At 39.7% G+C, this 26,298-nt stretch overlaps 1 protein-coding gene across 7 annotated transcripts in view; it reads left to right on the top strand.

Annotated features, from left to right (window-relative positions):
• Positions 1–26,298, top strand: part of WNK3 (WNK lysine deficient protein kinase 3) — a 165,693-nt gene that overhangs the window by 27,794 nt on the left and 111,601 nt on the right. For 6 of the 7 annotated variants that reach the window (XM_031660810.1, XM_021932693.2, XM_021932692.2 and 3 more), the window contains exons 3-5: positions 17,729–17,901; positions 19,703–19,923; positions 20,944–21,101. In XM_031660810.1, the coding sequence (XP_031516670.1) occupies positions 17,729–17,901; positions 19,703–19,923; positions 20,944–21,101 (552 nt within the window). Of the gene's footprint in view, positions 1–7,263; positions 7,681–17,728; positions 17,902–19,702; positions 19,924–20,943; positions 21,102–26,298 lie in introns of those variants that run through there. The other variant, XM_021932697.2, reaches the window with a different exon arrangement.

Genomic DNA, 26,298 nt, shown 5'->3' with positions numbered 1-26,298 from the left:
AATGTAATAAATATATAAAGTACATTTTAATTTACACAGAGAACAACAATTTTAATTTTCTGTTATAAAAGGAATGTCAAAATTAGTGGACTTATTTAATCAGTTTTTGGATATTACTTCATCTTCTGCATTTTTTTTTTTAAGACAAAGTCTTGCTCTGTTATCCAGGCTAGAGTACAGTGGCGTGATCATAGCTCACTGTAACCTCGAACGCCTGGGCTCAAAGGATCCTCCCGAATAGCCAGGACTACAGGCATAGGCCACCACCCCCAGCTATTTTTTTTTTTTTTATTTTTGAAATATTTTGTAGAGATGCCTTAGCCTCCCAAAGTGCTGGGATTACAGGCATGAGCCACCGTGCCCAGCCTGCATGTTTGAAATTAAGAAAAACTAGCTTATTTATAATCCCAGGAGAATAAGGGGCATCATCTTTGAATTGCTTCCTGAGTACAATGCCATTCGTAATGTACAATTTCTCATTCTTCTTCTATAGTCTTATTTATTATATAATTAAACAATTCTGTAGAAAAAGACCCCAGTGAGCAGTTTAAATGTCTAAATTATTCTAGATTCTTTTTTATTCGTTTTTTTATATGTGTGTGTGAGATTGTATTTATAATATGTATATATAATTGATATGTCCATACTTTTGTCTTATCAATTTGATATATGTTCTATTTATTCACATTATTAAAATGTGTAAACCATAGCATTGACACTACCTCTTGCTTAGTTTTCTCCCCTAATGTTAGGTAATTCTTTTCTTTTTTTTTCTTTTTTATTTTTTGAGACAGGTTCTCACTCTGTCACCCAGGCTGGAGTGTAGTGGTATGATCACAGCTTACTGTAGCCTTGACCTTGTGGGCTTCATTGATTCTCCCACCTCAGCCTCCCTAGTAGCTGGGACCACAGATATGTGTCACCATGCCTGGCTAATTTTTGTATTTTTTGTAGAGACGAGGTTTTGCCATGTTGCCCAGGCTGGCCTCAAGTGATCCGCCCATCTTGGCCTCCCAAAGTGCTGGGATTACAGGCGTGAACCACCACCACCTGGCCTTTTTATTTTTAGAGACAGAGTCTCACTCTGTCTCCCAGATTGGTCTTCAAGTCCTGGGTTCAAGTGATCCTCCTGCCTTGGCCAACCAAGTAGCTGGGACTACAGGCACAAGCCACTGTACCTGGTACTTTTCTTTTTTTAAAATTTTATTTTTGCATGTTTGATTTGAAATTTATAGCTCAACAATAGGTTTTAATACCTTTTTCTCTTGATGGCATTCCCTTCTTCCCCATTGTAGATATTTGAGTCTTGTGAAATAATTCTGTTTGTTTGCTTTTTGTAGAGACAGTCTCATTATGTTGTCCAGGCTGGTCTCGAACTCCTGGCTTCTAGAGGTCCTCCTGTCTCTGCCTCTCAGAGTGCTGAGATTATAGACATGAGCCACTATGCCCAACCTAATTCTGTCTTTTTTATCACCAACAAAGCAAAGGCAAATTGTGTAATAATTCTTAACAGCCCCACTCCATTTGTTTAGAATACATTGACCTTATGGTGCTGCAAAGAACTGGGAGTGATAAATTTTACTGCTGATATTTGACTTTGAGGATGTTGAAAACAAACTCTCAGATTTAGGATTTGGCTATAAACACCTGCACTTCAAGTTTTTCATATTTTATGGTTTATATAGCATGATTTTTTTAAGAGATAAGGTCTTGCTCTGTTGCCGAGGCTGGGATGCAATGGCATGTCGTAGCTCACTGCAACCTCAAACTCCTAGGCTCTAGCAATCTTCCCCCCTCAGATTTCCTAGTGGCATGGTCTCGGCTCACTGCAACCTCCACCTCCTGGGTTCAAGCAATTCTCCTGTCACAGCCTCCCGAGTAGCTGGGATTACAGGTGCACACCACCACGCCCAGCTAATTTTTTTGGGAGACGGAGTCTTGTTCTGTCATCAGGCTGGAGTGCAGTGGTGCGATCTTGACTCACTGCAACCTCTGCCTCCTGGGTTCAAGTGATTATCGTGCCTCAGCCTCCCCAGTAGCGGGACTATAGGCGACTGCCACCACACCTAGTTCATTTTTTGTATTTTTAGTAGAGACGGGGTTTCACTGCATTAGCCAGGATGTTCTCAATCTCCTGAGCTCGTGATCTGCCTGCCTTGGCCTCCCAAAGTGCTGGGATTACAGGCGTGAGCCACTGTACCCGGCCTCAGTTTTGTATTTTTAGTAGAGACAGGGTTTCACCATGTTGGCCAGGCTGGTCTAAAACTCCTGACCTCAAGTGATCTCTGCCTGCCTCAGCCTCTCAAAGTACGGGATTATGGGTGTGAGCCACTGCACCCAGCTATAATTTCTTTCATTTTAATTTTATTATTATTTTTTTAGAGGCAGGGTCTCGCTATGTTGCTCGGGCTGGTCTCAAACTCCTGGGCTCAAGTGATTCTCCTGCCTTGGCCTCCCAAAGTGCTGGAATTACAGGCATGAGCCACTGCACCCAGTCTAATTTTTGTAGAGATGGCGTTTTACTATGTTGCTCAGGCTAGTCTTGAACTCCTGGATTCAAGTGATCCTCCTGCCTTGGCCTCCAAAAACACCAGGATTACAGGCATGAGCCACTGTACCTGGCCCCCATAACTTGATTTAAAAAATACATTAATGGGCCCTGGCGCGGTGGCTCACGCCTGTAATACCAGCACTTTGGGAGGCCGAGGCAGGCGGATCACGAGGTCAGGAGATCAAGACCATCTTGGCTAACACGGTGAAATCCCATCTCTACTAAAAATACAAAAAACTAGCCAGGTGTAGTGGCGGGCGCCTATAGCCCCACCTGCTCGGGAGGCTGAGGCAGGAGAATGGCGTGAACCCAGGAGGTGGAGTTTGCAGTGAGCCGAGATTGCGCCACTGCACTCTAGCCTGGGCGACAGAGCGAGACTCCATCTCAAAAATAAAAATAAGAAATCAAACAAACAAAAATTAATGGAAAGACTTTGACCTATTGTTCTTTGTAAAAACTTTGGTAAATTACTTGGTAATTTACTTGATAAATTAGTAAATTACTGTGAGTGAGGGCTATCAGTCATAAGTGCTATTTAGAAGACTGTATTTTAGTTTATGATGTTGAAATACTTGGTCACATGTTACTGAAAGACCAGTTTAGCAACTCTCAGAAAGAATCAATCACAGGAGTTTGTAATAGTGTCTTCCTCCACTAACAGTTTGAAAATTAACATCACTTAGCTTTTACACATGGAAATACAACCAGTTTTTGCTCTATGATGAGTTGGAAAATACTTACACCAGTGTATTTATCGTTTGTTTTCTTCATATAATGGAACTATTTCCCTTTTTTTTTTTTTTTTGAGAGGGAGTCTCACTCTGTTGCCCAGGCTGGAGTGCAATGGCATGATCTTGGCTCACTGCAACCTCCGCCTCCCGGGTTCAAGCGATTCTCCTGCCTCAGCCTCCTGAGTAGCTAGGATTACAGGCATGTGCTACCGTGTCCAGCTGATTTTTGTGTTTTTAGTAGAGACTGGGTTTCACCATGTTGGCCAGGCTAGTCTTGAACTTCTGACTTCAGGTGATCCACCCGTCTCGGCCTTCCAAAGTGCTGGGATTACAGGCGTGAGCCACAACGCCCAGCCAGTGGAACTTTTTTCTAAATATAGAAACATCATAGATATCTGAAATACGTTTTATTGACTTTTTCTAAAATGTATTTGAGTGTGCTTGTAATAAGCCTCACTCTGTGGTCAGATAGGTGATTGTGTACTTTGGAGGGTAAACAGACCTTTGAATAGCACTTAGATATCTAACAACTTGAGCTATAGTCTGTGAACCGAACCAAACATGACACTGAAAAGAAATACCAAAAGGAAAAAAATGGCACAATAGAGTATAGCAGGTTGACATGTTGAGTGAGCATTCTACTATACTTTCATTATAATAATGAATATACTCAAAGCAATGCAGTGGAAGTAACAGCTTAAAAATCCATACTTCCACACCTGAAGCATCTATCAAAATTGTGGAAGAACTTACTTCTATTTTATTTTCATTCATCATCTAAGTATACTTTGGGGAAAACTATATTTTGAGACATCAGCCCTATTACATTTGATTGTGAAATTAGAATTAGATATGAAAACAGTTGAATTTCCAATAAAGGAAAAAGTAATTTAAAAAATAGATGCTAGAATTTCTGTTCCTGAATATAGTTGTTTACAGTATTCGTGCTGGGACACTTAATTTTGCTCCCAAAATATTTTTATGACCCTCTTGGAAATGTTTCTGGATTCCCTTTTAGCCGTGTAACAAAGTACTTCATTACATTATAGGCACATGCCAAATAGTCTGATTCAGTTTGATTTCCCACTCTCTTCATCAGATCCAGCCCTAAAAGTAGAATTCACTCATGGACAAAGCGTGATTACATTGAAGGGAGGAGGGATAGAGCTTGCTTAAATATACATGTTCTCATCTCTGTTTAAAAACTAGTCATGGACTTTATTAAATACAAACCAAAGGCAAATGCTTTTACAAAATGACAAAGGGTGGGAGTAGCAGGAGATAGTCTTTGTCTGGGAAAAAGCATTAATTTCCCTGGTTAGTTGAGTGAGTTTGTTTGGAGCTAATTATTTGCTTGATAGATTTAAAAAATTGATACAAGTGGTAAGCTGAAAATAGCCCCCCAAAGATGTCCATGTCCTAATCCCTGGAACCTGTGAATATGTCATCTTACATTACAAAAAGAACTTTGAAGATGTGATTAACTTAAAGATCTGGGGATTGGAAGACTACCCTGGATTATCTGGGTAGACCCAGTGTAATCACAAGGGTCCTTATAAGAGGGAGGCAGAATGGCCATAGTCAGAGGAGGAGATATGACGATGGAAGCAGAGGCTGGAGTGATGCAGTTGCTGACAATGACCCAACGAATGTGGACAGTCTCCTGAAGCTGGAAAAGGTAAGGAAACATTCTTCTCTAGAGCCTTCAGAAGGAATGCAGCCCTCCTGATACCTTGATTTTAGTCTAGAGAGACTCAATTTGGATTTCTTGATCCCTACAACTAGCGGATAATACATTTCTGTTTTAAGCCACTATGTTTGTTGTAGTTTGTTACAGTAGCAATAGGAAATGAATACAATAGACTGTAGCTGCCATTTGTTCATTCATTCAACAAATAAATAGTACCTGCAATGTGCCAGACACATGCCAAATGCTAGGTACATAATGGGGATAAAAAGCAGACACAGGCCTCATTTTCACAAAGCTTACAGTAGAAAGAGTTTATAGTTATAAGAAGGCTTAGAAATTGTAGTTAGTGAAATGATGAAAGGGCTGTTTAATATAGGTTTGTTTAAAGGCAATGGTAGGGTTGAGAGTAGGGGGCAACAGGGATATCACTCCTTTATTACATAGTTTTCTTTTTTAAAAACTTTTTATTTTGATATATTTTCTACTCACAGAAGAGTTGCAAAAAGAGTATAGAAACTTCCTGTATACCCATCACCCAGACTCCCTTTATGTTAATATCTTGTATTTTTATTTTTGGTAGAGATGGGGTCTTGCTGTGCTGAACAGGCTGATCTCTAACTCCTGGCCTCAAGCAGTCCTCCTGCCTCGGCCTTCCAAAGTGCTGGGATTACAGGTGTGAGCCACCTTGCTTGGCCCTTAGTTGTTTTTTAGATTGCCCTTTAATTTGACTTTGTCTTATGTTTTCTCATGATTAGATTTAGACTATGCATTTTTGGCAGGAATACCACAGAAGTGATGCACCATCCTCGGTGCATCATAACTGGGGGTACATGGTGTTGTTTTGTATTACTGGTGATAATAATCTTGATCACTTGGTTAAGGTGATATCTGCCAGGCTTTCTCTACTATAAAGTTACTATTTTTCCTGTTGTATATTAGTAAATATCTTGGGGGTAGATCTTTGAGACTATGCAAATATACTGTTTTCTTTTAAACTTTTGCCCACTGATTTTAGCATCCATTGGTGTATCTTGCATGTCATCATTATAACTGTAGTGTTCTAATGATTTTTTTCCTCACATTCCTTCTGCATTTATTAATTGGCATTACCTGTTAGTTTTATGTGATTTCTCCCCAGTATACCTGTTAAGTTTTTGGAAACCCAACAATAGGAGAATTTATGGTTGAAGTATTTGATATAGTTAGTAATAGCAGCTATCATATATTTTCCATTTATCAAAAGTAACATTAATGGAACATTTATACTGGTACTTAATTTGAATATTTTATTTAATCCTTAGAATAGGTATATGAGATAAGGATTATTAGTTTTCAGATGGTGGAACTGAAATTTAGATATATTAAGCAATTTTTCCAATGGAGCAGAGTCAGGATTTATATTCCATCCATGATATATGTGTGTGTGTGTGTGTGTGTGTATTATGTGTATATATATAAAACATTTGCATAGATGATTGAATAATTTCCTACTCACTAGTTACTTGGGCAGATCATTCTTTTATGTCTTTAACCATTTTAGAACAAATGATTTCTTAAATGGATCCTGTTTAAAATAAGATTCTTAACTTTGAACTGCTGAAACTCAAGGGATGTCCGTTAATGGTGTCATTGAAGGGCACCTGAGGAATAGTTTCATGATTAGATTGTTATGGTTCAGTATCTGGCCTTCACCTTTTGTCAGTGTCCAGAGGTTGGGAAGACTGACTTATGTTCACTCCAGCTCCTAAATCTAGGACGCAAGTTTATTATTTTAAAATGAGAAATATAGTTGTTAGGTAAAATGTTCTATGTAGTCTTTAGGCTAGATACATGGGGAGCTAAATTATAATCAGAAGCTGGCTTGGTGCTTATAGAGTCGGAACAAAGGATCTAGATGTTCCTGTATGTCCTCCTGCTAAGGCAAGAGCCTGACCAAATGAACCGAATGCTCACATTCTGATTGGACGAGGACATCTTTGATCAGCAGTTCTGGAAGATAAGTGAACCTGGTTCTGTGCATGGTTTATTGCCTTTTGATTTATTATCTTGACTACCATTTGTGAGCAATTTTCTTTTTTCTTTTTGTTTTTTGTTGAGATGGAGTCTTGCTCTGTCACTCAGGCTGGAGTGCAATGGCGTGATTTCGGCTCACTGCAACCTCTGCCTCCCAGGTCAAGCAAATCTCCTGCCTCAGCCTCCCGAGTAGCTGGGATTATAGGCATGTGCCGCCACGCCCAGCTAATTTTTGTATTTTTAGTAGAGATGGGATTTTACCATGTTGGCCAGGCTGGTCTCGAACTCCTGACCTCAGATGATCCACCTGCCTCAGCCTCCCAAAGTGTTGGGATTACAAGTGTGAGCCACCGTACCCAGCCAAGCACTTTTCTTTAGGTATTAATACCATTGCTATCTCAAAGTTTTAGTATGGTAATATTGCCAGATTATGACTATTATACCGTGATTTCTTAATTGATACGTTGATGTCACCATTTACAAATTATCATTATCCTCAGTGTCTGTTTATTTCTTAGCATGAGTTCTGGGGTACTACACCATCTCTCCATGGAAAGTGGTTTGTGAATGAGATATCTGCACTCATTGCTATGACTGCCATTTCTGAGAGGCAGAGTAGTGAACTAGAAAGTGCTTCGGATTCAGAATTCAACGTACGGGGTTCCAGTGTTGCCTGTGCCAGTTAGTTACCTTGGGTAAGCCAGATAGCTTAACTGGAGTCTTAATTTTTTACTTTTCTTTTAAAGAAAAATATGATAAATACTTTGGATGTACCAAAAAGAATAAAGAGTAACGTAATGGAAACTGTGTACCTACTGCCCAGTTTAAGAAATAAAACATTGACTGGGCACGGTGGCTCACGCCTGTAATCCCAGCACTGTGGGAGGCCGAGGTGGGTGGATCACCTGAGGTCAGGCATTAGAGACCAGCCTGGCCAACATGGCGAACCTCCTGCTCTACGAAAAATACAAAAATTAGCGGGGCATGGTGGCGCGTTCCTGTAATCCCAGCTACTCAGAAGGCTGAGGCAGGAGAATTGCTTGAACCCAAGAGGTAGAGGTTGCAGGGAGCCCAGATAATGCCATTGCACTCCAGCCTGGGCCACAGAGCAAGACTCCATGTCAAAAAAAAAAAAAAAAAAAAAGAAAGAAAAGAAAAGAAAAGAAAACATTGACGATTAGAGAGAATACTTGGAAAGAATGTAACACATTTTAGTGTTCAATAAATGGTAGTGTTAAAATACTGAGCAACCTCATGTTTATCAAGAATGTTCGAGCTGAGGCAGGAGAATAGCTTGAGGATGGGAATTCAAGACCAGCCTGGTCAACATAGCAAGACCTCATCTCCACAAAAAGAAAAAAAAAAAAAAGCTGAGCATAGGCATAGTGGCATGTCCCAGTAGTGTCTTGGGTATTTGGGAGAGTGAGGCAAGAGGATCATGTGAGCCCAGGAGTTCAGGGCTGCAGTGAACTATGATCGTGCCACTGCACTCCAGCCTGGGCAACACAGAGTGAGACCCTGTCTCTCTGAAAAGAAAAAAATAATTCATTGATAGAGTGCTTTATAAGCTAAGCATCATTTTGAAGCCTTTGTAATATTCATCCTTACTTGATTAGGTTATTTTGTAGTACAGATTTTGTATCATTGTTAATAATTTCTCCTTTCACATTTGCAGAAACAGATCCATGTAGCCTCTGACTTGGTTCTGTAGAGCATTGTTGGTGTTTGCATTAAGAGACATAGCTGATAAGGACATAGTTTACTTTTTGGAAATGAAATGCTTCTTATCTTGAATAAATATATATGCAGGTTGGTCATACTGGTATTGTGCCATGTCTCAGGAAAGGTATTGTGTACATTTTTAGCATTCCATATGTTATAATAGATTGAATGTTTAGTTAGCATTTATAAAAGGATAATATTTCTTTTTAAAGTAGTCTGGAGTAGTTGAAATCTATTTGATAAATTTATATTTGACTCCTATTTACCAGCCATGTAAATGAACATTTATAACACTGATATTTGATATAAAATTGATATTTGATGCTTTCTTCTTGGTGTCCTTACCTTGAGACAGCAAGATTTAGGGATCATTTTCATAGACTAGAATTTTCCTGGCATTTGACTATGTCACCTTCATTAGCTAGTGCTGTTCTCTAGTTTGTCTTTTGTGGCTCATCATTCCTTTCTTGTGTAAGAATTCTTATTGATGATGTGTGAAAGTTTCTCTACCAAAGTGGTTGTCATTAATACAACAATGCACGTAGGGGTATGTGTGTTTAAAGGATGTTACTGTGGTAGCTGAAAGCTCTAAGTATTTCTCTCTGGATTTTGGTGCTACTTTAACAGGTTTACTTTCCCCTTGCTAAATCTAAAGTGGAGTTTTGAAGATCTTGGCTCTACATTTTTAGTAGATTTCACCTCCAGCAGTATATCTGGGAAAACAGTTGTAATTTTGTAAAGTTGTTTATTCCTAATGCTGACTACTTTCAATCTGTAGAATCAAAGGATGAAGTAGGGTAGTTTAGTCTGGCACATGAAAGACTTGGCATTCTGCTAATTTAATCAGAAGGCATCAAAGTGTATTCATTATTCTGGCCAGGTACGGTGACTCATGCCTATAATCCTAGCACTTTGGGAGGCTAAGGCAGGTGGATCACTTGAGGTCAGGAGTTTGAGACCAACCTGGGCAACATGGCGAAATCCCATCTCTACAAAAAATACAAAAATCAGCTGGGTGTGGTGGCACGTGCTTGTAGTCCCAGCTACTCGGTAGGCTGAGGTGGGAGGATCGCTTGAACCTGGGAGGTGGAAGTTGCAGTGAGCTGAGATCGCGCCACTGCACTCCAGCCTAGGTGACAGAGTGACACCCTGTCTCAAAAAAGAATTACTCTTTATACTTCAGAGTAGATCTGCTGCCTATTGTGAGTAGAGGACTTGTAGCCAATTATAGGGGCATTTAAGACGTATTAGTCATGTTGGGCCGGGGGCAGTGACTCACACCTGTAATCCCAGCACTTTGGGAGGCCGAGGTGGGCAGATCACCTGAGGTCAGGAGTTTAAAACCAGCCTGGCCAACATGGCAAAACCCCGTCTCTACTAAAAATACAAAAATTAGTCAGGTGTGATGGCGAGCACCTGTAATCGCAGCTACTGTGGGAGGCTGAGGCACAAGAATTGCTTGAACCAGGGAAGCGGAGGTTGCAGTGAGCCGAGATCGCACCACTCACTCCAGCCTGGATGACAGAGCAAGACTCCATCTCAAAAAAAAAAAGAAAAGACTTATTAGTCAGGTCAGATAGTAAAACATAAAGACTCTACTTGTTTCCTTGCTTTTGTTCTCTGAGTTCCTTATTTTTTTTTTCAAGACAAGGTCTTGCTGTCTTGCCCAGGCTGGAGTGCAGTGGCGTGACCGTAGTTCACTGCAGCCTCAAATGCCTGGGCTCAAGTGATCCTCCTGCCTCAACCTCCCAAGTAGCTAGGACTACAGGTGCGTGCCTCCATGCCTGGCTATTTTGTAGAGATGGGGTCTTGTTTTGTTGCCCAAGCTGGTCTTGAACTCCTTCCTAGCCTCCCTAAGTGCTAGACTTACAGATGTGAACCACTGTGCCCAGCTGACTTCCTTAACTTTCTAAAAATAGTTTTTATTGTGGCAAAATGTCTAATATATAACATAAGAGTTACCATCTTAATCTTTTTTTGTTTGTTTGTTTGTTTGAGACAGAGTCTCACTCTGTTGTCCAGGCTGGAGTGAAGTGGCATGATATCAGCTCACTGCAACCCCTTCCTCCTGGGTTCAAGCAATTCTCATGCCTCAGCCTCCCGAGTTGCTGGGATCACAGGCACGTGCCACCACATCCGACTAATTTTTGTATTTTTGGTAGAGAATGGGGTTTCACCATGTTGGCCAGGCTGGTCTCGAACTCCTGATCTCAAGTTATCCACCCGCCTTGGCCTCCAAAGTGCTGGGAATACAGGCGTGAGCCACTGTGCCCAGCCATCTTAACCATTTTTAAGTGTGCAATTTTTCAGTGGCATTAAGTATATTTACATCATTGTACATAGCAGTGTCCATCTCCAGTATTTTATCATTCCTAATAGAAACTCTGTACTCATTAAACAATTTAACTTCCCATTCCCCATTCTGCCTAGCTCCTGTTAACTACTATTCTACTTTTTGTCTCTATGAATTTGCCTATTGTAGGTACCTCATATAAGTGGAATCAAGCAATGTTTGTCTTTCCTGTCTCGTTTATTTCACTTACCATAACGTTTTCAAGATTCATCCATGTTGGCCGGGTGCGGTGGCTCATGCCTGTAATCCCAGCACTTTGGGAAGCCGAGGTGGGCGGATCACAAGGTCAAGAGTTCGAGACCAGCCTGGCCAACATGGTGAAACCCTGTCTCTACTAAGAATACAAAAATTAGCTAGGCATGGTGACATGTGCCTGTAATCCTAGCTACTCAGGAGGCTGAGGCAGGAGAATTGCTTGAACCAGGCAGGCGGAGGTTGCAGTGAGCTGAGATTGTGCCTCTGCACTCAAGACTGGGTGACAGATTAAGACTCCGTCTCGGGGGGGGGGAAAAAAAAGATTCAGCCATGTTTTGTAGCATGTATCAGAATTTCCTTTCTCTTTAAGGCTAAACAGTATTCCATTGTATGTATATACCATATACCATATTTTGTTTATTCATGTGTTGGTGGGCATTTGAGTTGTTTCTGCGTTTTGGCTGTTGTGAATAATGCTGCTATGAACATGGTTCTACAAATGTCTGTTTGTGTCTCTGCTTTCAATTCTTTTGGGCATATACCTAGAATACCTAAAAGTAGAATTGCTGCAGCGTATGGTAATTCTATGTTTAATATGGTGAGGAACCATCATGTTGCTTTCCACAATGACTATACCATTTTACATTCCCCAGCAATGTGCAAGGTTTCTCCATATCCTTGCCAACACTTCTTAATTATTTATATATTTATTTACTTAGATAGTAGCCATCCTAATGGGTGTGAAGTGGTATTTTACTGTGGTTTTGATTTGCATTACCCTGACAACTAATGATATTGAGCATCTTTTCTCAAAGTTGTAGAGATTATAAGTCCTAGATCAAGTTCTAGCTTGGTGGGTTTCTGGTGAGGGCTCTCTTCCTGGCTTGGTGAGGAGAGTTGGCAGTGAACTTTCTCTTGACTCCTTGTCTTTTTTTTTTTTTTTTGAAATGGAGTCTCGCTCTATTGCCCAGGCTGGAGTGTGGTGGCGTAATCTCAGCTCACTGCAACCTCCGCCTCCTGGGTTCAAGCGATTCTCCTGCCTCAGCCTCCCGAGTAGCTGGGATTACAGGTGCCCGCCACCACACCTGGCTACTTCTTTATATTTTTAGTAGAGGCGGGGTTTCACCATGTTGGACAGGCTGGTGAGCTCCTGACCTCAGGTGATCCACCCACCTCGGCCTTCCAAAGTGCTGGGATTACGGGCATGAGCCACCGCGCCCCGCCTCTGTTGTCTCTTTTTATAAGAATACTAATCCTATTGGATCAAGGAGCCACCCTTATGAGGCCCTGTCACCAAATACAGTCACATAGGGGGTTGGGGTTTTAACTTACAAATTTTGACAGAGGAGAGAGGACACAAACATTCCACCTATAATACAGGGGAAGATCTGCTGATCTCTTTGTATAGTTATGCCCCCTCAAAAGTGTGAGCAGAGCTAAAAGACTAGTGGGCTGACCAGTCTTTTAGTCTTGAGGGTCTAGAGGGTAGACGGGGTCATTTATCGTCTACAGAGTAGGAGAGAGAGTTAGCTTTTGCATTCTAGGAAAATAAGGAGCAAACACACTTCCTCGATGTCTAACAAGATGTTAGTTGTTACAGAGCAGCCCTCAGGGGAGAGACTGCTATAGCTCCATCACTCATGGGACTACATAAGGTATCCCAGGGCCCCTCTGAGTAAATCAAGGACTCAGAAGAGGAGGATTGAATATGAGGGGAAAAGAATCACTTTTCTGATTGAATTAGTAGTCTCGATAATCAAAAAGTAGTAGTATCTAAAAGTAGATATCTAGGTAAAATCTGGTAGATAACTAGACTAACCAAGAAAAAAGAATCTTACATGCACCTTTCTTCTTATCTTCAATGCTAGAAGCTAAAAGATGGTAGACCATTAAGGGGAAAAGGCTACATCATCCAAGAATCTCTAATCAGCTAAGATATCATCTCCCAGGGTGAAAAAGATATTCATGGACCATAGTGCAGAAAACTATGTAATAGTTAAAAAGATGAAGCTAGATCTGTGAAAATAACATATGTTGACATTGAATGAATGGAATATTTGATGAAAGTGCTAAGTAAAGACTCTACAGCTAGAATAGAAGTCTGTGAGGGGGAGGGGCAATCATATAGGAGTAGACAGTGTAGGGGTGATTAAGTCTTTTTTTTTTTTTTTTTTTTTTTTGAGAAAGGGTTTCCTTCTGTTGCCCAGGCTGGAGTGCAGTAGTGGAATCTTGACTCACTGCAACCTCCACCTCCCAGGCTCAAGTGATCCTCCCACCTTAGCCTCCCAAGTAGCTAAGACTACAGCTATTGGGATGTGCCACCATGCTCGACTAATTTTTTTTATTTTTAGTAGAGACGAGGTTTTGCCATGTTGCCCAGGATGATTTCGAACTCTTGAGCTTGAACAATTCACCTGCCTCAGCCCCCCAAAGTACTGAGATTACAGGCATAAGCCATCGTGCCTGACCAGTGATTAAGTCTTCTACATGTATTGTCTATGTGGTATGATAGAAAGGGGGGGAAGTATTAGTATTTTAGATTATTTATTTATTTTTGGTGAGTGGGGGCTAGGTGAAGTAGGGAGAACGAGTAGATGAGTTACTTAATTTCTTATAACAGATAAATATGTTTGATATGGAGTGGAAAGGGAGGCTATCCACTAGTAAAAAAGGAAAAATATTATGTACCTCTTTGTTTTTTGAGATAGAGTCTCACTTCGTCACTCAGGTTAGAGTGCAGTGTGGTGCAAACATGGCTCACTATAGTCTCGACCTCCCGGGTTCAAGCGATCCTCCAGCCTCAGCCCCCTAAGTAGCTGGGACTACAGACATACACCACAATGCCTGGCTAATTTTTGTATTTTTTGTAGAGACAGGGTTTCGTCATGTTGCTCAGGCTGCTCTTAAACTCCTGAGCCTAAGCAATGCACCCACTTTGACCTCCCAAAGTGTTGGGATTACAAATGTGAGCCACTGTGCCTGGCCTGATACATCTCTTAGTTAATAATAGAAAACAATAAAGTAAAATAAATAAATAACATAAAATAAGATTGAAGGAGTAAAATTAAGTATAGTATTTGGTAAAATTAAGTATAGTATGTGGACATGTTGCATTTGCTTATTAAGAAACTCAGACTGTCAGGTGGAGTTAAAAGACAAAACTCACATGTGTTGTTTACTAAAATAATACTTAAAGCAGTGATAAAGAAAAGGTAAAGATATAAACAAGCAAAGAGAAAGCAAGAGTGGCAATGTTTTTTGTTTTGTTTTGTTTGTTTTTGTTTTTTTGAGACAGAGTCTCACTCTGTCTCCCAGGCTGGAGTGCAGTGGCATGGTCTTGGCTCACTGCAACCTCTGCCTCTTGGGCTCAAGCGATTCTTATGTCTCAGCCTCCCAAGTAGCTGGGATTACACACACGTGCCACCACACCCGCCTAATTTTTTGTGTTTTTAGTAGAGATGTGGTTTCACCATGTCAGCAAGGCTGGTCTCGAGCTCCTGACCTCAGGTGATCTGCCTGCCTCGGCCTCCCAAAGTGTTGGGATTACAGGCGTGAGCCACCACACCTGTCCCCAAAGTGGCAATGTTAATGTACATCAAAAAAGGAGAAAAACAAGGTTGAAACATTAGACAGGATATTATGAAATTATATACTTTATAGTTTAAGAAATTGTATGAAAAACTTGTAGACACCAAAAATATTTTGGCTGAATAACCTCTAATAGCATTTTCAAAAAAGACAAACATGTGTTTGTAGTGGGAAATTTCATGTGCATTTCTTTCAGAATAGGAGACATCTAGTACACAAAAAGTGAGTAAATACAGAGGAGTTGTGCTGGGCGCCGTGGCTCAGGCCTGTAATCCCAGCACTTTGGGAGGCTGAGGCGGGTGGATCACCTGAGGTCGGGAGTTCAAGATCAGCCTGACCAACATGGAGAAACCCCGTCTCTACTAAAAATACAAAATTAGCCAGACTGGTGGCGCATGCCTGTAATCCCAGCTACTCGGGAGGCTGAGGCAGGAGAATAGCTTGGACCTGGGAGACAGAGGTTGTCGTGAGCCAAGATTGCGCCATTGCACTTCAGCCTGGGCAACAAGAGCAGAACTCCATCTCAAAAAAATAAAAAAATAAAAAAATACAGAGGAGTTGAATAATATAATCCACAATCCACAAACTTTATTCGATGGATGTATAGAACTTTATATCTTTCAAACAGGAAATATACATTGTTATATGTGGCCCCCAGAAAACCTTAAGTTAAAGAAGAGAGATTTTGTACTTGCATTACTCAATAAGATTGGAAATAAATAATGAAATAAATAACCAAAAGATTTTTTTTTTTTTTTTTTTTTGAGGCAGAGTCTCACTCTGTCGCCCAGGCTGGAGTGCAGTAGCGCAATCTCGGCTCACTGCAAACTCTGCATCCTGGGTTCATGCTATTCTCCTGCCTCAGCCTCCCGAGTAGCTGGGACTACAGGCGCCCGCCACCACGCCAGGCTAATTTTTTGTATTTTTAGTAGAGACGGGGTTTCACCGTGTTAGCCAGGATGGTCTCGATCTCCTGATTTCGTGATCCGCCTGCCTCGGCCTCCCAAAGTGCTGGGATTACAGGCGTGAGCCACCGCGCCCGGCCCAAAAGATTCTTAACTAATTAGAGAGCAGGAATCACATTCCTAGATAAATTTTGAATCACAGAGAAAATCAAAACTGAGATTATAAACTAGAAAGCAATAAAAAAGAGAAGACATTACAGCAAAACCTGTGGGTCACTGCAAAAGTTATACCTGTTAGAAAATTTATAGCCTAAAATATCTTCATTATTATTGAATAATAACTAAAGGAATTTAGTACTCATGTTATGAAGTTAGGAAAATAACATTAAAAGAAAGGAAGAGGGAATTCAGAAAAACTGAAATTAATTTAAAATTTACGTACATAAAAATAGGATAAATATATTTTATTATTTGGGGCTTTCTGAAAAATGATTAAGGAAACTGGTGAAGAAAATAGGGGAGAAATAACACAAGGAAAGGAATGAGAAGGCCAGGTGTGATAGCTCATGCCTGTAATCCCAGCACTTTGGGAGGCCGATGCAGGGGGATCACTTCAGGTCCAAGAGTTCAAGACCAGACTGGTCAACATGGTGAAACCCCATCTCTACTAAAAATACAAAAATTAGCCGGGCCTGGTGGTGGACACCTGTAATCCCAGCTACTCAAGAGGCTGAGGCAGGAGAATCACTTGATCCTGGGAAGCAGAGGTTGCAGGAAGCTGAGATCGCACCACTGCATTCCAGCCTGGGTGACAGAGTGAGACTTTGTCTAGAAAAAAAGGAATGAGAAATAAAACATAGCATGCTATGAAAGAGAATAAAACAAATTAGAAGATGATGTCATGTACAACTTTGATAACAAAATTTTTCCAACATTTTATTTTTGTAATACAATTTTTTTGAGACAGGGGCTTACTCCGTCACCAAGGTTGGAGTGCAGTGGCATGATCTTGGCCCACTGCAACCTCTGCCTCCCAGGTTCAAACAATCCTCCCACCTTACCCTCTCAAGTAGTTGGGGACTACAAACATGCACCACCACACCCATCTGTTTATTATTATTATTATTATTATTTTGTAGAGACGGGGATCTCACTGTGTTAGCCAGGCTGGTTATCCCACCTTGGCCTCCCAAAGTGCTAGGATTATAGGTGTGAACCACCGTGCCCAGCCCATACCTTCCTTTTCTAACTTTTTATGGCCACATTTTTATTGAAGTTCTTTGAGTGATATGGTCAGAGACAGTGTACGGGGTGGTGTACTGTCTGTGTCCCTGTTGTCTAGAAATGTAGGATTTTTTCCCTTTTAAACTTGATGGATAGCTTGTCTGGGATCAGAATTTTAGGGCCATAGTTCTCCCTCAGAATTCTGTAAAATTGCTCCTTTGACTTCTAGCAGTTAATGTAGCAGATCAGAGGTCCAATGCCTATTTGAATGTCTTTCACTGGTTCATAACCTAATATTTCTCTATGGAAACCTAGAGCACTTTTATTTTGGCAATTCAGAAATTTAATTAGATTAAATGTCTAGATGTTTAACATTTTGGTTGTTCCTGTTCTGACATTACAGATGTTTTAGATATGGAAACTCAGGGATTTCTTAGGGAAACTTTCCTGTCTGCTTTATTGCTTTTTCTCAATGCATTTTGAGATACTGTTTTTCAAGATACTGATTTATTACCCAGGTGGGTTTATAATGTACTTATGAAATATAACAGTAGCTGCATTGCCATGTTGGAGGAGTCAAAGTAACTAATAAAGGATATCTGTGATGATACAAGTCTTGAGAAAAGCATTGACAGGCAAAAATGAATAAATATACACATACGTGCATAAATGCAATAAAGCATTCAGTTGAGTGGTATTAGAAATGTGCATGAGAATTTTCATGACTTTATTTTGGAACTTGTTATTCCTTTTCAGGACCGAAAGTTAACCAAAGCTGAGCAGCAAAGATTCAAGGAAGAAGCAGAGATGCTGAAGGGTCTCCAGCACCCCAATATAGTTCGATTTTATGATTCCTGGGAATCTATATTAAAAGGAAAGAAATGTATTGTATTAGTGACTGAACTAATGACATCTGGAACCTTAAAGACGTAAGTTGACCCTGATAGTGCCAATGTAGTTTTATTTGGAAATAATTTTTAGGAGTCATAACACTTTTTATAAAATAAAACTACTCAAAGAATTTTTAGAATCTGGCCAGGCGCAGTGGCTATACCTGTAATCCCAGCCCTTTGGGAGACTGAGGAGGGTGGATCTCAAGACTAGCCTGGGCAACATGGTGAAACCTTGTCTCTACCAAAAAAATAAAAAAATTAGCCAGATGTGGCAGCACACACCTGTAGTCCCAGCTACTCAGGAGGCTGAGGTTGGAGGATGGCTTGAGCCTGGGAGGTGGAGGTTGCAGTGAGCCATGATCGTGCCACTGTATTCCAGCCTGGTTGACAAAACCAGATCCTGTCTCAAAAAAAAAAAAGAGAATTTGTAGATTCAAATCTAGTGACTGTTTTAAGTTAGGTTAAAAAATTGAGATGTTAATGAAGTTTGTTAAAACATACAGTACTGAGAAGTTAATATTTGTGGGATATTATAGAATTTTAGAATTAAAAATCATTGTAGAGAATATTATTTTATTTTATTTTAATTATTTTTTGGGACAGGGTCTCATTCTGTCACCCAGACTGGAGTGGTGCAGTGGCATGATCATGGCTAACTGCAGCTTCGACCTCCTTGGGCTCAAGTGACCCTCCCATCTCAGCCTCCTGAGTAGCTGGAACCACAAGCATGCGGCAACTTGCCTGGCTAATTTTTAAAAATAATTTTTGTAGAGATGGAGTTTCGCCATGTTGCCCAGGGTGGTCTCGAATTCCTGGGCTAAAGCAATCTGCCTACCTCAGCCTCCCAAAGTGCTAGGGTTATAGGTGAGGCACCATGCCCGGCCATAATTTTATTTTGTAGAAGATAGTGGAAGGTTGAAAGGGCTTCGTCAAGTTCAAATATCTAGTGAGCGATACTATTATGGTATTATAGTATTATAGTATATTATTATAGTATTATATAGTATAATATGTAGTATTGTATAGTATAATATTATAGTATTATAGACTATTATGGTCTTTTATTTCTAACCATAATTATTCATTTGGTGAATAATGACTTGTAAATATTAAATGTGGTTTAATCACTTGCAAGTATTAAATATGGTGTAAACTTTTTGTTTCCTAACATTTGTGTATATACTAAAATTTTACATAGTTTAACCCTCTAGTGACTTTATATAAGCAGTTATTAGGTAGTAGAGAAGGACTTTCTTTTTAAAATTGTGCTGCCATTCTACAAAAGGCCACTGTGGAATGATTCTTAGTTTGAAGTAAAAATGCTACACTTGGCTAGGCGTGGTGGCTGATGCCTGTAATCCTAGCACTTTGGGAGGCCGAGACAGGCAGATCACCTGAGGTGAGGAGTTCAAGACCAGCCTGGCCCACATGGTGAAACCCTGTCTATGCTAAAATACAAAAATGAGCTCAGCATGGTGGTGCACGCCTGTAGTCCCAGTTACTTGGGAGGCTGAGGCATGAGAATCACATGAACCTGGGGGGCGGAGGCTGCAGTGTGCTGAGATTGCACCACTGCCCTCCAGCCTGGGAGACAGGGTGAGACTTCATCTTAAAAAAAAAAAAAAAAAAAAAGGCTATGCTTGGTAGGATGTCTTATCTAAGAATGAAGTATTAGATTAAAAAAACCTTTTTTTTTTGCCATAACAGACAATAGAAAACAACTCAGTGATGGGAATCATAGTGCATAAGTTGTTTGCTTATGTAACTTACCTTAATAGTGTTCATATAATAAGCTGGATATGTTTGTTTACACATGGTCTTTTGTTTCTTTGTATAGGTACTTAAAACGATTTAAAGTCATGAAACCAAAGGTCTTAAGGAGCTGGTGCAGGCAAATTTTAAAGGGGTTGCAGTTCTTGCACACTAGGACTCCTCCTATTATTCACCGGGATCTGAAGTGTGACAATATTTTCATCACGGGACCCACTGGATCTGTGAAGATTGGTGATCTAGGATTAGCCACCTTAATGCGCACCTCATTTGCTAAGAGTGTCATTGGTGATTAATGTTTTAAAGTTTACTGGTTGGGTAAAGAGAGATTTTTCAATTGTATAGGTCTAGAAAAGGGATCAGCCAGCTATGGCCAGTGGGATGAATGTGGCTCACTGCCTGTTTTTGTAAATCAAATTTTATTAGAACACAGCCACACTCACTCATTTACAGATTGTCTAGGGCTGCTTTTGCACCTATAAGTGACAGAGTTGAGTAGTTGTGTGACAGAGACCATACAAACTGCAAAGCCTAAACAGTTTACTATCTGGCCCTTAACAGAAAAGTTTGCCAACACTGGGCTTAGACTGAATTTGCTTTGAAATACCTATTATATATTGGCTTATTTCAGAGACATCCTAATGTATTTTTTGTGGGATTATATTTATATTTAGGATTATTGAAAGGTTCTAAGGACGTAAGTAAGAGAATTTACTGAGTTAATTCAGAAAAATTTAAGTAAAAAGGATAGAAATAAGAACATTTTATTAATCATTACCTAATCTTGAGCATTACAAATTATACTCTATCAGTATGGAAAATTAAATACATTATTTCAGTGCTTTATGTAGATATAGCAAATATTCAACAAATTGTATACTTAAAAATTTGCGGCCAGACACGGCAGCTCACGCCTGTAATCCCAGCACTTTGGGAGCCTGAGGCGGGTGGATAACGAGGTCAGGAGTTCGACACCAGCCTGGCCAACATGGTGAAACCCCGTCTCTACTAAAAATACAAAAATTAGCCAGGCGTGGTGGCAGGCGCTTGCAATCCCAGCTACCTGGGAGGCTAAGGCAGGAGAATTGCTTGAACCCAGGAGGCAAAGGTTGCAGTGAGCTGAGATCGCACCACTGTACTTCAGCCTGGGCAACAGAGCAAGACTCCATCTCAAAAAAAAAAAAGAAAAGAAATTTGCTTTGGGGGAGTAGAAATTAACACAGATAATCCTTATGGGAAAGGGGATGTGATCTTGGTGGATACTTTTTTCTCTTTCATAAAAAATGTGGTGGTGGCATTATTTTGTAGGAACTCCTGAGTTTATGGCTCCAGAGATGTATGAAGAACACTATGATGAATCTGTAGATGTTTATGCTTTTGGAATGTGTATGCTGGAAATGGCCACGTCGGAGTATCCTTATTCTGAGTGTCAGAATGCAGCTCAAATATACCGGAAAGTAACTAGTGTAGGTATAACTTTTTTCTTTTTACTTTATCTGTTGCCACATTTCATGTTGAAATTAGTTAAGTTTGACTTACTCAAAACTAATTTTGGTTTAGCTCTAGGTAACAGTATTAAAATTAACAATTGTAATGCAACAAGCCTTAGATTTATACCATATGACTATGCTTCATTGGAGTCATATAAAATGCTTTGTATTAGTGTCTTTGGGAAAACGTACAGGTATATCATCTATATATATTTGTTCATAAGGAATTTTTAGTTATCTGTTAGATGGATCTTATTTTTCAAAGCTGAATAATAGAAACTGACTACATAGTTTCTTCTAGGTCTAAAAGCCTTTTTATGAAAGGGCATTCAAAATATAGTTCAATAGATACAGTATTTGAGTCCTGCTATGAGTAAATTTTTGTGTTAGAAATTGTAAGGAATGCAAAGATGAGTAAGAAGTGTTTGCTACCCTCAAAGAGCTTACATTTTAAATAAGGGAATAATATAAATTCACAAATGACTATAAAATAAGAGGATGAGAGTATAGTAAGGGACATAAGGAAGGTAGAAGCAAAGTGTTATGCTTATTCAAAAGAGGACTACTTCATATCCAGTTGGGCAGCTCAAGACGGGCTGTGAAAGATTGTTTTAGGTAGCTTAACATTAGTAGGTACCAGTTTTTAAAATTCTTTTAAAATTAATATCTTTTTTTTTTTTCTTTTTTTTTTTTGAGACACAGTCTGTCACCAGGCTGGAGTGCAGTGGCGGGATCTCGGCTCACTGCAACCTCCACCTCCCCGGTTCAAGCAATTCTCCTGCCTCAGCCTCCCAAGTACCTGGGACAACAGGCGTTTACCACCATGCCCAGCTAATTTTGTGTTTTTAGTTGAGACAGGGTTTCACCATGTTGGCCAGCATAGTCTTTATCTCTTGACCTTGTGATCCACTACCCACCTCAGCCTCCCAAAGTGCTGGGATTACAGGTGTGAGCCACTGCGCCCAGCCAAAATTAATATCATTTTTAGTTGACAAATTGTTATTGTACACATTTAAGGGGTACCATGTGATGTTTTGAGATACACAGACACACACACAAATGTGGAATGATTAAATCAGGCTAATTAACATATCTGTCACCCCACTTATTATTTTATGTGGTAAGACATTTGAAATTTACTAAGTTATTTTGAAATTTACAGTATATTGTTATTATTATCAACTGTAGTTACCCTGCTGTACAGTAGATCTCAAAACTTACTCCTCCTAACTGCAACTTACACCTTTTGACCGATAGCTCCCCATTTCCTCCCCCACAACTCCCAGTCTCTGGTAACCATCATTCTACTCTTCTTTGAGTTCATCTTTTTTAGGTTCCATGTGCAAATTAGATCATGTTGTATTTGTCTTTCTGTGCTGCTTTATTTCACTTAACATAATGTCTTCTAGGTTCATCCACATTGTCACAAATGATAGAATTTTCTTCTTTTTTAGGGCTGAATCGTATTCCATTGTGTATATATATACCATATTTTCTTTATTCATTCACTGATGAACATTTAGGTCATCCATATCTTGGCTATTGTGTATAGTGATGCAATGAACATAGTCGTGCATGTATCTGTTTGACATACTAATTTCAATTCCTTTGGGTATCTACCAAGAAGTAGAATTGCTATGGTGGTTCTATTTTTAGTTTTCTTGAGGAAATTCCATACCATTTTCCATAACAGCTGTACCATTTATATTCCCATCAACAACGTACAAGCGTTCCTTTTTCTCTGCATCCTCGCCAACACTTATCTTTCATCTTTTTGATAATAGTCATTCTAACAGATGTGAGGAGGTACTGTTTTTTAATGCATGCGGTTTACCACATACTTTATTTATTTATTTTTTGAGACTGAATCTCACCCTGTCACCTAGGCTGGAGTGCAATGGCACGATCTTGGCTCACTGCAGCCTCCATCTCCTGGGTTCAAGTGATTCTCCTGCCTCAGCCTCCCAAGTAGCTGGGATTACAGGCACGCACCACCACGCCTGGCTAATTTTTTGTATCTTTAGTAGAGACAGTGTTTCACCATGTTGACCAGGATGGTCTCGAACTCCTGACCTCGTGATCGGCCTACCTTGGCCTCCAAAGTTCTGGGATCACAGGCGTGAGCCACTGCACCTGGCCACCACATACTTTAGTCTTTATCCCCTACGAGATAGGTGCAATCCTCAGTTTACAGATGATGAAACTGAGAATCAGAGGTTGTACCTTGCCCAACTTCCCGCAGCTACTGATAATGGTGGGTTTTGACCCCAAGTCTGTCTGACTCTAGAAGTTTGTGTAAGGAGACAATAAGAAATAAGGCTACAATCCAGAATGTGGGACATTCTATAGGACAAATGACCTAGTTTCTCCAACAAATACATTTTATAAAAGAAACAGGAAGGGAGGCTTTTATAGAATACAAGAGACTTAATTAAGAGTAGTGGTGAGCTGGTAAATGTTTAACACCTGATTCTCTGAAGAAAGAAAGAATGCTGACTTCTAGTATTTGCTGATTTTTGTGGTATAAGTACTCCCACCATGGCTAATTTCAAGTTACCAGTGTGACCTCACTGAATGAAGAGTTGGAAAGAGATGCACTGTTGCACTCATTGTATGTTTATTTCTACCATGCAGATAGAGTAACTAAATAACCGCAAACGCATAAATAATAGTAAACTGTAGTAAAATAGTTAGGGAGTGATGTTTTCAGTTTTTATTACTTTGGCTTTTTTTTTGCTTTCTTTTTTTTTTTTTTAAAGACAGGGTCTCACTCTGTCACCCAGGCTGAAGTGCAGTGGCATGATCACAGCTCACTGCAGCCTCAACCTCCCAGGCTCAAGTGATCTTCCCACCTCAGCCTCCAGAGTAGCTGGGACTACAGGCACGTGCCACCAAACTCGGCTAATTTTTTTTTTTTTTTTTTTTTGTAGAGACAAGATCTTGCTGTATTGCGCAGTCTGGTCTTGAATTCCTGGGCTCAAACAGTCCTCCTGCCTCAGCTTCCCAAAATGCTAGGATTATAGGCATGAGCCACTGCACCCAGCCCAATTCAATATATTTCAGTCTTCTAGAATGGCTAGAAGCAAGGAGCAATCAGTAGATACATATGTGTATGTATGTGTATATATGTATATATATGAACATATATACCTATATATTAATCTGTATTGTTTTTATCCTTAAGCAATAATAAAATACTGAGAGCACGTACCTCAAGCTAATTATCAGGTTCTAGGAATTCAATAACAAATAAATGAAGTCCAGACAATTCAAAATGTTTTCATAATAAACATATTATGAAAAGCCAACATATTGGCTTTCTGAATCTGCTTATTTTATATTCTATTATCTTTTATTTAAGCATTTTAGATTTAAAAAATAACCCAAGTAAGATCATTGGAGTCATTTAATAGAAAATTCCAAATTAAGCTGGAAGCAGAAAGATACAATGGAAAGAATAATTGTTATGGAATGAGGCAATCTAACATATACTTCTACGCCTGTCATGCTACCTCATAGGACACAGAATCAGAAAGCCCAATATTACATGGTAGATAAATCTGATGAAATTAGGAGTTAATTTAGTTCCTAAAATGTAGAAGCTTAAGACAGATGGAAATCTGAATTGTGATATGGCATTTTTAATGACTTTAATATAAAATAATAAAGTCACTATTCAAAAAATAGATGTATTAAAACAGCAACTCAAAGTACAATAAAAAATTAAAAATAAAAATAAATTTTAAAAAATAAATAAATTTTAAAAATTTAAAAAATTGACCTGTTATTCTACCTATGGAAAAAGCCCTCTTTGACCTTCCCACTGGTATATTCATTTCTCAGCTCTGGGTAAATTATTGCTTTTCTCTGCTCCTACTTGTAAAAACAGTTCAGGAGCTGTAACTTAGAAAATCTTAACACAAAATTCTTTTCTATTTATGGCCTTCCAAAATATGGGCCAAAACTAAAAACACATTCTAGCCTTATCTCTTTTTCTGAGCTCTTATAGAAATTTTCAAACATACTTGAAAGTAGAATAGCATAATGAAGCCCCGTGTAACCATCACCAGTTTCAACAACAAACATTTTGTCAACCTTGTTTCAGCTATCTGCCCCCATACATATTGTATCCTGGAATATTTTAAAGCAAATCTCAGGCATCATGTCATTTCACCCATGAATTTTCCAGTTTACATCTCTAACAGATAAGAACCTTTAAAAAAAAAAAAAAAATCATGTAGCTCAGGCATGGTGGCTCATGCCTGTAATCCTAGTACTTTGGGAGCCCCAGGTGGGCAGATTGCTTGAGCCCAGTAGTTCAAGACCAGTCTGGGCAACATGGTGAAACCCCATCTCTACACAAAAATACAAAAAAAAATAATAATAATAGCTGGGTGGTGTGGTGTGTACCTGTGGTCCCAGCTACTAAGGTGGCTGAGGTGAGAGGATTGCCTGAGCCCAGGAAGTCAAGGCTATAGTGAGCCGAGATCGTGCCACTATACTCAAACCTGGGTGACAGCAAACTCTGTCTCCAAAAAAAAAAAAAAATCATGTAATCGTCCCCCCTAAAATACTCATGAATAATTCCTTAATATCAAATATCTGAAACCCAGTCCATACTCAAATTTTCAAAATTGTCTAAATGATGCCTTTTTACAGTTGGTTTGTTCAAATCAGGATCCAAACAAGGTCCATAGGGTAGGATGTGCATGAGCTGGCTCATACCAGCTCACAAATGCTACCCTATGGACCTTGTTTTGATCCTGATTTGAACAAACCAACTGTAAAAAGGCATCATTTAGACAATTTTGAAAATTTGAGTATGGACTGGGTTTCAGATATTTGATATTAAGGAATTATTCATGAGTATTTTAGGGGGGACGATTACATGATTTTTTTTTTTTTTTGGAGACAGTGGCCCACACCTGTAATCCCAGTACCTTGGGAGGCCGAGGTGGGCGGATCACCTGAGGTCAGGAGTTTGAGACCAGCCTGGCCAGCATGGCAAAACCACATCTTTATTTAAAAAAAAAAAACTAGCCAGGTATGGAGGCGCATGCCTGTAATCCCAGCTACTTGGGAGGCTGAAACATGAGAATCGCTTGAACCCAGGAGGCAGTGGTTGCAGTGAGCTGAGATCGTACCACTGCACTCTAGCCTGGGTGACAGAGTG

The sequence above is a fragment of the Papio anubis genome, chromosome X (assembly GCF_008728515.1).
Source record: "Papio anubis isolate 15944 chromosome X, Panubis1.0, whole genome shotgun sequence".
NCBI classification, from domain to species: domain Eukaryota; kingdom Metazoa; phylum Chordata; class Mammalia; order Primates; family Cercopithecidae; genus Papio; species Papio anubis.
Note: the sequence above shows the minus strand (reverse complement) of the source record. Positions and strands in the feature narration are given on the sequence as shown.